At 38.3% G+C, this 14,266-nt stretch overlaps 1 protein-coding gene across 1 annotated transcript in view; it reads right to left on the bottom strand.

The window, feature by feature from the left end:
* Window positions 1–14,266, bottom strand: part of RELN (reelin) — a 295,055-nt gene that overhangs the window by 135,888 nt on the left and 144,901 nt on the right. The window contains exons 9-10 of the mRNA XM_014963370.1: window positions 3,753–3,849; window positions 654–894 (exon numbers count right to left, since the gene is read on the bottom strand). Of these exons, the coding sequence (XP_014818856.1) occupies window positions 654–894; window positions 3,753–3,849 (338 nt within the window). The remainder of the gene's footprint in view (window positions 1–653; window positions 895–3,752; window positions 3,850–14,266) is intronic.

Here is a 14,266-nt window from a genome sequence, read left to right as displayed (position 1 = left end):
GAAACAGAAAGTCAACTGCTGTTCGACTTCTGGCTGCTTGGAAACATAGAAAGCAAGAATTCAACTGATTTACAGATGTTGAACACCTCTGCATTTCAAAGAACTTCGTGCACACAGATCTTGTAGGGCTCCTTAGAGTTTTTCACGAGGTTGTATGATTTGCTGAATCTCAAAACAGGATCTTAATGAAAAAGAGACTTTTAAAAGCAGCCACTATCTGAATGATGTCATGTCATATTTAGAGTCAGAAAAAGTGGGAAACCATAGTTTTTTGTGGTGGGTTATGATGAAATGAGTTGTGGTAGCCGAACAACACGCAGACAAACAAACAGGTAGATTGCAAAATGTCCAACAGAGAGACTTGAATTTGTTTCAAAAACATTGCACTGTTTTGTTAAAAGGAAGCTGTTTCTCATTTTCTGTTACATGATCTTTGACATGACAGTATAAACTGTCATTTGGTTTTGGTCAGGGCAGAGAAGTTGCATTGTTCTAGAAAGCCCCGATGGGACAGAAAAAAGGTAAAAACAAAGTAAAAAAGCCTGATTCCAGAAGCAGATGGAGTGGTCTAAACACCCCTGTGTGTTCAGAGTTTGGTTAGATGTTACTGTCTTCTACGTACATAACATTAAGCCATAGAAAATCAGACTAACCTTAACTGTGGCCCCAGGAAAGAAAAGCCAGTTGCCAGTATCCACAGGATCAAGATTATCTTCTAACACAACTTTTCTGTGAGCAGCATTTATGATCAGGATGTTGTCCAACGCCCAACAGGCTTCATACACATCACCAGCAAGAACATAATCCTGTTTCCACTGAAAATGGATGTTCTCCCCTTTAGCATCTTCAGGAAGGTACAAGATGTGGATGATTGTGCTGACATTGGAAGGGGCACTGAAAAACAATGATATGGAATTAGACAAACTTTAAGCCATAGCCAGGAACACTTTTCCCTCATTAAACACATTTACTAGGTGTGACACAGCTGTGCTAATGTTCATTGTATGCTGATAAATCTTCTGTGGAGATCAGAAAATACCTGCCCTGAGGCAGAGTCCTCCTGTGCCAGGCAGTGCACGTACAGCCCAAGCAGACAGCCTTACTTCAAAGAAAGTGCAAGCCAAGGCAATAAATTACAGATCAATGTGGATGTTTGGAGAGCAGGAAGAAAGAGCAGGGCAACATTCGTACTCGATGCTGGTCACAGCTCCTAGGTGACAGGGCATTTTTAGGTATTTTGCACGTATGGCCAAAAGGAAATGCTAAGGAAATACTTTACAAAAACAAGTCTCCAAAAATGCGATTTTTTGCATGAGTTTAAACCAAAAGAAACTCCTGACTTCTGGTGCCTCAGTTCGTCATAGATCTAGATGGAGCAGAATGGCTGGAAGGAAAAGCTGGGAATTTTCTCTGTCAAATGTGTCTTTCAAATCTCACGACCCTGCCATCAGGTTAATTCTGTGGATTGGGAGGGTCAGGGTGCCTTTCTTTCCATGTTCTGCTCCAAGAACAATACAGAAGCATGTACCCATTTGCCCTCTCTCTTGCTGCTGAAAATGGAAAATGTGGGGAGGAGAGGCAGATCTGGAGTATTAATATTAGGCAATGATCAGGGCCTTGAGCTCTGCTTCCCAGAGCTGTGAAAAGACTGAGGTTGAACCCCAGCTCTGGGTGAATGTCTTTACATTGCTAGTGGCAATAAAAGGACTGAGGTTTGTGTGCAAGGAAGGGATGCTGAGAATTATTTTTGCTTTACTAATCACCCAGCGAGGGAATTAGCTCCATTCAAACCTCAGGCTGTAAGGAGTTACAAAATTGGGGTTTGCAAGATGTCAGCTACTCAAGCTTGCCTCTGCCTCAACAGCAATATACTTCAGAGGGTGAACAGTTTGTCGGTGACAATCCAGAGCTTTTAGGGGAAAAAAGGCACCAATAGCTTATATCACAGAAAATGGAGGAACTTCTGTTTGTAAAGCAAAATATTAGAGCGTTGTGAAATGTTGAAAAGCAACTGTATTTGTCCCGTATTCACACCCAGAATCTGCCCCCACAAATCACCCTGCACTTGCTAAACGTTTTGTCTGTCACCCTCCACTGCAACGCTGCTCTGAGAGGTTGTCCTCGCTTCTCCCTGAACCCACACACAGCACCCACGGATTCCGAAGCTGAAATCCCACTGATAGAACACACACTGACACACCGACACAACACCTTCCCTTCACAGCTGCCCTCCTGTCCCACCTCTCCCCACTCTCCCACCGCTCCCTGGAGCTGCACGTAGCACAGTGAAAGCCACTGAACCACATTCAAATAAACACTGTAATTCATACGGACCACAGGAGAAATGAGCATCCTTTCATAATTCATCCCCTCCACTTTGCTCTATTGACCTATTTTCTACTGTTGTCTCCAGCAAAGTTGAAGCAACCCAGATCAAACTGTATATACAGGAGCTTCAAAAAATTTGTGTTTCAAAGGGTTATGTTTGCACCACCAAATCTCTTGAGTTTCCTGGTTTGCAGAGCTATGAGGGTGACTGGACCCATGATATGGACAAGGCATATAATTTTCCATCAATGCAAGAACAAAAATAGTATTGTGTAGTTACTCTGAGGCAACTCCAGTGGCTGCAGTGAAGTTACTCTTGCTTTATATTTTTCTGAGATAAGAATTAGTGCCATTTGTTCTACTAACATTGCTCATAATTTTTGCCTTTGTCAATGAAATGGTAATCCCACTCCCACAAGGAGTGGGAGGACGAGATACTGAAAGCCCCAGCCTTGCAGTTAGAGTTTTGCTTACTCATCAGAAATTAAGCAGCCTTTTGCTTTGCAAATTGTCTCAATAGACTGAAAACAGGCTCAAGCAAATTGTGTGTGTGGCACAGGCACTAGGGTAATGCAGGACGGCAAACTGAGACACTATGAGGGCACTACATATAAACAGCATCTTTTCTTCCCCAGTTGTACTTCTAGAGCTATGTATGTATACCAATGCACAAAATACCTTTCCCAATAATATTTAATCATAGAATCATAGAATCATTGAGGTTGGAAGAGACCCTTGGGATCATCGAGTCCAACCATCTACCCTACTCTACAAAGTCCTCCCCTACACCATATCCCTCAGTACCGCATCTAAATAATATGTTGGTTCTGCTGTCTCAGAAAAATCCATCTCCAACACCGATTCTCTCTTTAAAGATGTGCATACCATACGAAAAAATTCTTAAATTCCCATTCATAATCCTTTGCATTTTCATGTAAAGCAGTTTGTTTAAAAAACAAGGCATAATTCATCATAATCTTGTTATTATAAGAGAGTTGGGAGCCAAATGTTCATATCAAACTATAAACTATTTTTATTGCATGTTTTATCCTACCAAAGTAGAAACTCACAATGCTATAAATTATGGGTCTTGCTGACATTAAAAGGAGCGCTAAAATGCAAAATCATCAAAATTCAGTTTTTTTCAAGCACCTGAAAGTGCTGGTTATTGGGATTGCATTTTAACTCTAAAGTCATTCTCTTCCTTACCTTCCACATAATCGATGGATGAAATTGTGATTTACCAACCCCAGTGGCAGTTCTGCAATTAGCTTTAGTGACCATAATTTCACCTTCATCTTTTAATGCGTATAAGCAAGTAAGAACTGAAAAGTTAACAATTAAAACAAGTTTTAAAAGAGCCAGGTTTAAACACCACCTGCTCAGCCAGAAACCATGAAAATGATTAAAAAGCTGTAACAAACCTAATTTTCTCCAGCTGAGTCCAATCTGCAGAACTGTTCTTACTGTAGGACACGGTGATGCTGGGATCTGAGTAACTAAAGCGACATGAACCCGATCCTGGGAAAAGCAATAAAATGAGAAGTGTTACGACACAATGAAGCAATAAATGATCCTCCAATAACCACGGTTGCTGACTATGCCTTTGTCACATCATCACTTCTCCCGATTTTAAAGCACTTTGATTGATGATGAAATTTCCTGTGATCTGTTGCTGAAGGTAAACACAAAATAATGCATGCTTTATGAGTCAGAAATAAAGTAGAAATGATAAATCACAGCAGTGCCGTGTAATCTCTGCAAATTTCCCAAGGGAAGCCAAGTAAATTACTTAACACCCCCCACTGCAGGAAAAAACCCACCATATAATGGTTAAACAAAACCTTCTTACAGGAAAATACTCCACGTAGCAGAATTCATAGAGAAAACAGTAAAAGACTGTTCTTCATCTTACTGTACAGAAAAAAAATTAATTCCAGAACTAAAAATACGGTAAGTGATAGGAAAATGTATACAGAATTACTTGAGCCAAGAACAAATGTGCTTTAGGAATTCAAAAGAATAAAGACGTTACAAAATTAGTTATTTTAAGGATGCCTGAAGAGAATTAAATTAAGAAATCATCCCATATACTCACCAGAGCCTATAATTAATAATAAACATTTGATGCTGATCTGGGAATCTCAGAACACTTTACAAAAATGAACTAATTAAGCCTTATGGCACCCCTGCAAGGTAGGGTAATATATTTACTTTTGATTTATAAAAGGGTGCCTTCTGGGTGTTGTCACAAAAGATGAGCTTAACAATTAATAAAAGGGACAGTCAAAATAACAAAAACTGACCTGGAAAAATTCAACCTAGAAAACATGATAAACAACCCGAGTGGTAATTAAATACACTAAAAATACTGTTTTTCCTCAAACACCAGATAACTCATCCATCTCAGAAAATTCAACACCTAATGAAACAGACAAATCCTAACCTGTGCTCTAAAGATCAAAATTTCTACTTTATAAGCAGGCAATTCAAAGCAGCAGACGTTGGCTACCTTCCATATTTAAGGGCAGCAGCTCTCAACTAAACAGCACCTCTGATGGCATCAGGGTACTACTGAGTGAGTACCACAGCTTTTCTCTCAGCAGGAGTATGTATTATATGTGCTACGAGTAGTATGTTATGTTTATGTGTGCTTTATATATATTCTGTCACACTGAAAATTGTGTATATACATATTTCTGTTCATGTATGAATGCAGATATATATATTTATGTATATATATACATCCAGGTATGGAAACTGCACTTGCTTTCTCACATAAAACACTCTCACTTTCCAACTCGGGGTAATTATTTTTGTAATGAAATAAATGGCCTGATTAAAAAGGTGTTAACCACTTGTACAAGAGAACAGCTTACACATTTTAATGGGAACATATGTCATTAAGTACACTGCTCGAAGCCCCAGCTCCCCTGAGGCCATTCCCATTTGCAGCTCACAGCTCTATAGAGCTGCTTTTCTACCCTGAGATACACATCACATATCACTGCGGGGGAAAAACACCCCAAAATGTGGGATGAAATCCCATCTCTATAATTTTTCCTGATACATCAACTAGCTTTCTGGAAATGACCCACAAAGTTGCTTTCTTATATCTTTTGCTGATGTTAAATTGTAAATAGAGGAAGAGATACTTGTGAGCCCCTCCAGCTGCGTGTGGTACCATCAGCTGGTCTGACACATCTTCTTGCTGTAATGAGCCACAGAATAATTAATATTGCAAAGGCAGCAGGACTTTGAATTACCAACCATGTACCCAAAATGACTACAGAGCAACTGTCTGGTTATATTTTACTGACAAGGCATTTTATTTCTATCATATTAGAACCAAATGATGTCAGGAAAAGCCTTTCCATTTCAAATGTGTCCATCTGCTGAGATGGTCTACTTTACTGACTGACATCTGCTTCCTACTTCTGTGGCATTTAGGAGTTCCAACCCTTAATCACACTCATTCGTTTTATTTCAGGGGAATTCAGTTCAAAAATCAGTGAACTTCAGCCAGTTTAACCACTTTGGCTGGCCAGAGGCTGGGAGGCAAAACAGCAACATACTGAGTTTGCTGTTAGACAGAAATTAAAGGGACATAAACAGTAAAAAATAACCAGCAATATAGACTTTATAACACATGCCATTCCGGTTAGTGTTACAATCAACTTTTGGTACAGCGCTCTTAAACAAAGCCAAGTCCAAATATGCTGCTAAAACATTGGAGAAGGTGATATTTGCTGCCTATACAGTAAAGATGATAGGAAATTAGTGTTCCCTGTCAGTACAATCAATATGAAAAATGCTGTCTGTTAAATCTGCACACCCTCAAACTATGTAATGAAGATCAAAGTTTTGCTTAAAAGAAATGGAGCCACCAAAAAAAGGTTTTTGCAAGGTAGAAGTGGTATTTCACCAGTGTTGCTGAAAAAAGTAATGGAGACAGAATGAGAAGAGGAAAGACAAGTGCTGGGTTTCATTATTCTTGCAATAAGCAGGACCAGTTGTATTTCCCAAACTAAAATTAGTTTGGGACAGTCTTCAAGGTTAATGCACATAGCAGTTCCTGGTTGTGACGACAAATGCGTTTTTATGTTCTTGACTCAAAATCATAAGATAGCAAGATTATTTATTATTTCAGTATTTAATTCTGTAAATCTCTAACTGACAATTGAAAAAAACCCAAAATTAAATTCATCCATTCAAAAAAAAATCATCAGCAAGGTTCAGGAGTTATTCTTTGCCATCTGAACCATCTCTTTTAAATATACAAGAAGCACATGGATCTGGTGCTCATCTTTTTAACAAAATCAACATTCATCCTATCTTATATTAAGAGTTTATTCGGAAGAACAGGGAGGAAAGTGAACATACACCTGCACTCCAGGTCAGGGTTTACTGACACGGTATTGAAAGCCACTGGCTTTCAATATCATTGTCAATATTATTTTCAATATTACTATTAGTTAATACTATTACTCCATATTACTCTTATTTCAGCGATCCTAAACTAGGATTTTTTAAAATAGAAATCTGCAGTTTGGATGCTTGCCTCTACCTTGAGCCACTAAAGCTATAGTCTGACTTTGCAAACAAAGAGATGATCAAAATTCAAGTAGTAACATAGCAGGAACGGAGGGGAAATTCAGCCGGGGAAGGGAGGTGTCCTTCACACTGCTTCCAGAGACGGTAATAAATAGTTTGTCAGCTCTGAGCAGAATAGCAGGGGTAAGATGTCACATTGTAAATTTTCATACCCTCCCATCCTCCAAAGAAAAAGTGGTACAAGACAATATAAAGCCTTTTGAATGAGATTAGAATAGGCTTGTTTTAAATAAAAAATGCCCAGGTTTTGAATTAGCCATGAAAATGAGTAATAAAACATGCACAATGATTACCATAAAGAAGTCTACGATTAGCAAGTTACTGCATTAGAGAAAAATGCCATTTTTTTCTTAATCTGACAATGTCGCAGCAAACCTGATGCCTTGGTGAGGTTATTGCCTGCTAAACCTGACTGTTAGGATTATATTTTCTATATATCTATTGGCGAGGGTACGGGGACAACGACAAACCACCTCCCAACCAAGAATAGCCTATTTTTTTTCTCTACATAAGTGCAGTCAAGCCTGTCCTTGGACTTCAGGAACAAAGTCTTTTTCCTCTTGGAGTTTTTTCACTCCTTTTGACAGGCTTCTCGCTGAAGTTCACAGACTTCTAAAACTTTTTGAAAAAAGCTAAGTAGAGACAACCTTAATGGATTTAATTTTAAATTATACATTTGAAGCCCAGACAACAATTGTGTATGTTATCAAAAACTATGAGCAGTTTCAGTTATAAACCCCAGCTATTTTCATATACTGAATATTCTGAAACATTAATTTATTTGGCTTGTGCGCCAAGCCAAATTTCAATAAAATAAAATTTGCTCCAGGTTGAATCCACACAGCAATGCTAGCAGGGGATGGTTTTGACTGGCAGAGCACAGGAATGCTGAACAGCTCCTGGCCACTGCTTTATGAATTTGACCTAAGCTAAACAGGAAAGAATAGAAAACAAAAGTATGTATCTTAATTGCTTTGCTGCTTGTTTCAGAGGACTGATAACCTGTAGCCAGGACCTGACCACCACTGACCACTTGCAACATGTCTGACTGAGACGGTCATGACTTTTTTTGCCTTTTTTTTTTTTGGTAAGTCTTGTTGAGCTGATTTTGTTTCCTTCAAAGCCATCTAAAGTACTAGTGAATATTTTATGCACCTTATTTTTTAAAATATCATGTAGGTAGAAATACTAGGAGCAGTATTTCAGGAGAGATGTTATGAGGGCACTTCTTATCAGGTATTAGTATCCAGGTATTCAGTTATTCGTATCCAGGCTGACAACAGCAGGCAAAAACTAATTCTCACTACGGCTTTGCCTCCAACTGTGTCAGATTTACAGAAACCCAAGTCATATGGCTGTTGGTCTCTAAGATTTCTTAACAACATTGATTCAAAGCTGGTGTTTTGCTGAGATAAAACTGGGTGCCATCTGCAAGGGAAGCAGTATTTTGCTCCATATAGATTGTGACGTCCTCTGCCTCTTGACAGCCTCTTCATAGTTCCTGCAAGTGCTTCCGTGGATCAGCAAATATCCAGATATCTAATGCTGGCTTTAAAGAGAATGAGTCTATTGTTGAACTGTACAAGAAAAATTCACACAATAAATTTGTAGAAGGGTTTGAATTGTGTCCTGACTGCAGCCTGATAAACAAAAGGGAGCTGAAAAGAATCCCCTTTCTCTAATGCTAGAAGATTGCTTTTATTCATTTTGTTAATGTGATGAATAAAGATTAGTGTTTGCTAAGGATTATGATTTGCTGGTATCGCCTGAATTAAGCCAAACTAGATAGTATAAATTACTAGTGGTCAAATTTGGCTGGCTTGCTAATAGTTTTTTTCCAAATTAATGAACCATACAGTTTGGTATAATGAATGCTCTGTGGATCCCAATTTTTTTAGGTGTATGTTTATATTGGCTTCTGTTCAAGAAATGGATGATTTTAACTACGTTAAAAGATGGAATATTTTGTGCTAGATATACCAGAAGCACTGGTATAAAAATGTGCATCTCACTGTTCATTCCATTCTGCCTCTGAAAACTTCCTCACGAGAAGGTCACAAGAGCATTTTAATTTTTCTTTGAAGCCACAACTTTGAATTTAGTTACAAGTGTGATTTTTAATTATGACACATTTTAGATCTTTAGACTATTTTTTAAAGTCTGTTTATAGAACAAGTGCAGAGTACAAACAAATATTTGAAGTGTAAAAAATGTTCAAATGAAAATCTGTAAGAACTGTATTCCATTTTGTAACTGTAGTCTACCTTTTCATGGAATGAATTAAGTATTTCTATTGCTGGTTGTTTGGTTTTTTTCCTCGTGAGAAGAGGATTTTGACTATCTGCACCCTTGAATGTGTTCTGATAAACAATCTGAAATAAAACACTAGAAATCAAAAATGCCAACAGTGTTTGTCTTTGCTAAAAATCAGATCAACTCTAGCATTAGGGAGAATTATGAATTTTGAAATGCAAAGTCTCAACTATTTTTTTTCTGTAGGTTTCAGAGAGCGGCTAGATTTTGTTCCACTGGCAGCTTTAGCTTGGTGCTCCACTTTGGAAATGCTATGTAGTTACCTCTAAAAAGGGTTGACAAGCAAGGTAAAAGCCTCCACTGTAAAACTAAAAGATTAGAAGAACCATTAGTAAATACATTCAACAAAATTTAATCAAAAGGACTTCAGAAATGAAGTCCTAAAACTGAATTGGAGGTCAAACCCCAAGTGGACGGGGCCCTGAGCAAGCCGTCCTTGCCCAGAATGTGGCCCTACAAGGAGCCTGGGGGGAGCACTGAAGCTGTGATCTCCTGTGCTCTCTTCCCATCCACCTCCTTCCAGGATTCCCAACAGCTACGAACTTACTTTTTACGAATAATTTCCTTTAGATGAGAAGTAAATTTCCCAATTTTCTTTAGATGAGAACTAAACTCTGAGGAAATATTTATCTGGATCAACTTCCTCTTAGTCTATTCATATTCAGAGATGTGATGTGCTTCTTGCGCTCGCACAAATTTGTTCTTTTCTAATGAACGAGATCAGATCACAATTCATATTGGTTTTTTGTGTGGAGAACATTAAGGAGAGAAAAACAAGCCAGGCAGAAAGATGTATTTCCCTTATGCCAGTTTCCAATTTATTCTGATGTAAAGATGCTCAGCTATTTATAGCATCTCTTTCTGAGATACAGCCAGCAGGTTATGTGCTTGGGTAATGGGTTTGTTGCCAAATAAATAATTAAATGACGCTTCTAAATTTAACCACATTCTTAAGTGCGCTAACATTGTACAGAGTACCTTGCTGAAGGCAAAGTGAGTGAACTTGTTAAGACCTGGATGTAATGAACACCCCGTAATTACAGCTACTGAAACAATAATATCCTTAGCTGCCCAGAAATACTCTTACAGTGGTTCTTGAATGTCTGACCAAGCAGTAAACCCTGTGCTCAGTAAGCTTTTTCTACTTGCATACCCATATCACGCTCTTTAACATTATTACCATTAAATGCTTAATGTCAGATTATGGGGAGATCCTCTAAGAGAGAAATTGATCTTTCAATGAAGCTGGGCAAAATTTAAATTATACCATCTTAACCTTAAAGCAGTTCAGCAGCACAGTAATATGTATCCATAAGAAGAAAGACATGTTTTGTTTAACTCTGTTTAGCAGCCTGGGTCAGCTGTTAAGGTCAATAATCAAGAAAATGAGCACCATAAGGTGCTCATAAAGGTATGAAAATACTGCAGAAAGGTAAATGAAGTTTTATTTAGATCCCTAGAGCCAGTCCATTCTAGAAAAGCAGTAGAAAGCACACATTGATCCCAAGAACTGCTGTGTAAAAGGAGGCATCTGCATATAAAGATTTGAAAGTCCTTTCCCTGCCTGCTTTAGCGAAATCCCCTGCTCCAAGAAAGCCTAGGAAATATTTTTTTCTCAAGACAAGTCTGAGCTAAGGTGTCTGTCTTTTCTGAAACCCTATAAAACTGAATGCCTGCCTCTCACTTTACATGTGGCTAAATAATAACTGGTTTGGCAAAAGCTTTTTTCTCCAATTCCTGATGGGCTTTTCTATTTTTATCTTCTGCTTTCATGGAAACCTCCTCCCTCCCCCACTGGAAGAGAGACCCAGGAGTGTTTTGCTGAGCTGGGGACTTCTCTGTTCCCCCCGGGAACCGCAGATGCTTTGTTGTTGTAGTTAATTCAAAAATGGACAATTTTAATCACACAAAACTGTTATCCCCATACAATGACATGAGCAGGATTAAGATGAAAGTCGGTCTGTAATCCAGCATTTATTATTTGCAGCAACCAATTCTGTAATGGCCCGTGTTGGACAGTGAGGCAGTGGCTCAGCCACCTGCCCTGGCTCTGAATCCTGAGTCCCCTCTTTATCTTCTCTGTTTTTCTCCATATAGTAAATCTGTAACGCTCACATTTTAATTCCTAACAGTTGCCGAGGAAGTAATAAAGACAGTATTTCATTGTAACCTTGGGCTAGCCAAAACAACACAAATCATTTCGCCCCAAGGCCATTAAAATGTCTTTCAAATACGGCATAAACTTTAAACCCCGGTTTCAATCTAGGCATTATCTAGGCAGCCCCTTGTATAACTCAGCAAAATCAATAAACACCACCTAACATTTCCACATGCTATGCGAAGTGTGCTAGATGATGTTACTTACCTGTCTTATTCTTTCACATTAGGTGTAATTTATAACCTATGCATCTGCACAAAGGATTTCTCTGCCAGGAAGGTGAAACTAGTAGGTTTTATGTCAGGCAATAGCAAACAACAATTTGGGTGGAGAGTTAAAAACCTTAATATTGTTTTATCAGGGGGAGAATGGGAAGTGAGGCAAGCAGGAGTGCAGAATGGTGAATTACACCAATTTTGGCATTGAATTACTTCAAATTCTCAAGTTTTTCCCAAATTTAAAGGAAAGAAATTAGGACAAAATAAGCTGGGGGTTCAGACACACTCATTGCTCTGTTCTCATTGCTTAGAGGGGACTGGATCTGAATATAGCAACAATCAAGCTTCATTTCATAATCTTCATTTCTTATGGACATTAGTGCTTTAAATTACTGATTTTTTAAAAATTGTTTTTATGCATTATTAAAGCTCAGTTCAGAGAGGCTTCTAACACAATTTTATTAGCCAGCTTCCTGGCAATGAAATCCTTTGGAACCTCATGCTAGCCCAAAGGTGCTCCACACTTGCCTAATGCAAGATCATTTATCCATCTTGTGGCCAGCAGAACCGGCCAGCCTCTTCTCCATGTCGGTACCCTGTTGGTACCACTATCAAGATGACTGTATGGATGTGCCAATCCCGCACAGCAAACCTGGTGCTTCCTGGAAGGCACTGGGACAGGAGAAATTTGGGCGACTGGAGGAAATCAACCATGCAGGTGACTAAAGTGAAGGAGGTGACTCAATGTGCCCAAAACATTTGGCACCACAGTTTCTTCCATGAGTTTTTTTTTTTTTTTTTCCATGAGTTCAGCTAACAAGATAGTGAGGGATTTAAAAGATCAAATACTTTTCTATGCTGAATTCAGAAGGGGCTTACTTTTCACTTTGTTATTTCTCTAGAGACATGTAAGTGAATTTTCATAGCAATTCTGAAGGAAATTGCTCATCTCTGTCCCATTCTGCTGAGGGTAAGCCCAATGCTACCTGATGAAATGGCTATTAAAGCATTATCAGTCATGAGATAGCTTTAGCTAATTGCAAAACTGACGAAAAAAATGGAAATTAAGAGAAAATGATTAGCACTAGTTCCTCTCAGCCAAAGCTAAGGCCTATTTAACAAAACATGTTTGTATGTGTGTATTTCTATCAAGTGGTCTGTATCCAAGCAGAGGATAAATGACATAAAAGCAGTACCATCAATATAACAGCTGCCACCAGAACTGAATTAAAGCATGACAAAAATATAAATTATAAGTGCCTTCAGACTGTTACATGGGGCCAAATGCAGTCATCGTTCACGCAGCTGAGAAAAAGTGGAGTAAAGACATTTCTGGCAGGATGGAGAAGGAATCACTGTCCCATGCAGGTGTTCTGCAGAGTCCTCCAGATGCTGCTCTAGAGAACAACCTAGAGGGACTGCTATTTGCCCCCCAGAAATACATGGGGTTCAGTCAATCAGCTGCACTATTTATGTAATTAGATCATTTTTGTAAGATTATTTTTCTTCTATCATGGTCTCTTTTTTTGCTGAGGTCAATAGGGAAGTAAATGTATTTTTTGAAGCACAGAAATTGGGCAGATAAGGACTAATCCAAAGGGCACATTCAACAATTCTGAATAATAATAACAATAACAACAATAAAAATAATAATAATAATAAGTAGTAGTAGTAGTTTGAATATATATGTCAGGGCAAAAAAGTATTCAATTACCTACACGATCAACTATATTTTATAATTTAATTCTGCAAGTCTCACACTGGTAACAAAGTCAAATTGCCACTACAAAAGTGAAGGGAAAAACCCTAAGCCTCAAAAAAATTATTTTTACTAAAGGGGATAAACACTGTCTGTGCTTTGTCTTCAACAAACATCACCAAGACACTTAGCCTATGGATTTGCTGAGTAAAACAGCTCTCACGCAGACCCTAGCGACCTTAGTAGTTCAGGAAGAGTAATAGAGGCTGCTGGGTTAATGATTCACTAACCTGATGTCTTAGGGTGAGGCAGGGCATGACATGAAAACCCTTTTGGAACCATTATGTCAAAGATCTGCATCCAAATCAATGACCCTTACTCATATGCTAATCAAAAGCAATCAATAGTATGTTTTAAATTGTTTTCTCCATTAAACTTACAGAGGACTGTGAAATCAGCCAGCATTAAAAATAGACTGTAGATAAAGTAAGCTACCTGGAAGTTCTTGGTATGTGCATTACACATGCACCGCATCTCTTAAAAAAATTACAATAAAAATATGAAGACATCACAGGTAATACAATTACTCTTCAGTTAAGTACAGCTGATGGTTTAATAGACTTAAAAAGCTCAAAAAATTGGAAACGAAGACAGGGGTGATTACTCAACCAGAAAATAAAGTTACAAGAGTAGAAAATGTGACGAAGAAGATTGAAAAAAATATTAGCTTTGTTAGTGGTGTTAGTGATTATGTGGTAAGATTGTCAATGAAATATTTATGCATGTAAAAGCAGAAAGTTTAGCATGTTATTTCCTATTGGGAAAACAGGGACAAAGGGGATACGAGTGAAAGAAGATCACCTGAGTCATATATTTGCACCCTGAATTAGTGGGGTTCTGTCCTCACCAAGTCCTGAATAGTTGAATACCAATAAT

Source organism: Calidris pugnax, unplaced genomic scaffold (genome assembly GCF_001431845.1).
Source record: "Calidris pugnax isolate Ruff unplaced genomic scaffold, ASM143184v1 scaffold44, whole genome shotgun sequence".
Lineage (NCBI taxonomy): Eukaryota > Metazoa > Chordata > Aves > Charadriiformes > Scolopacidae > Calidris > Calidris pugnax.
Note: the sequence above shows the minus strand (reverse complement) of the source record. Positions and strands in the feature narration are given on the sequence as shown.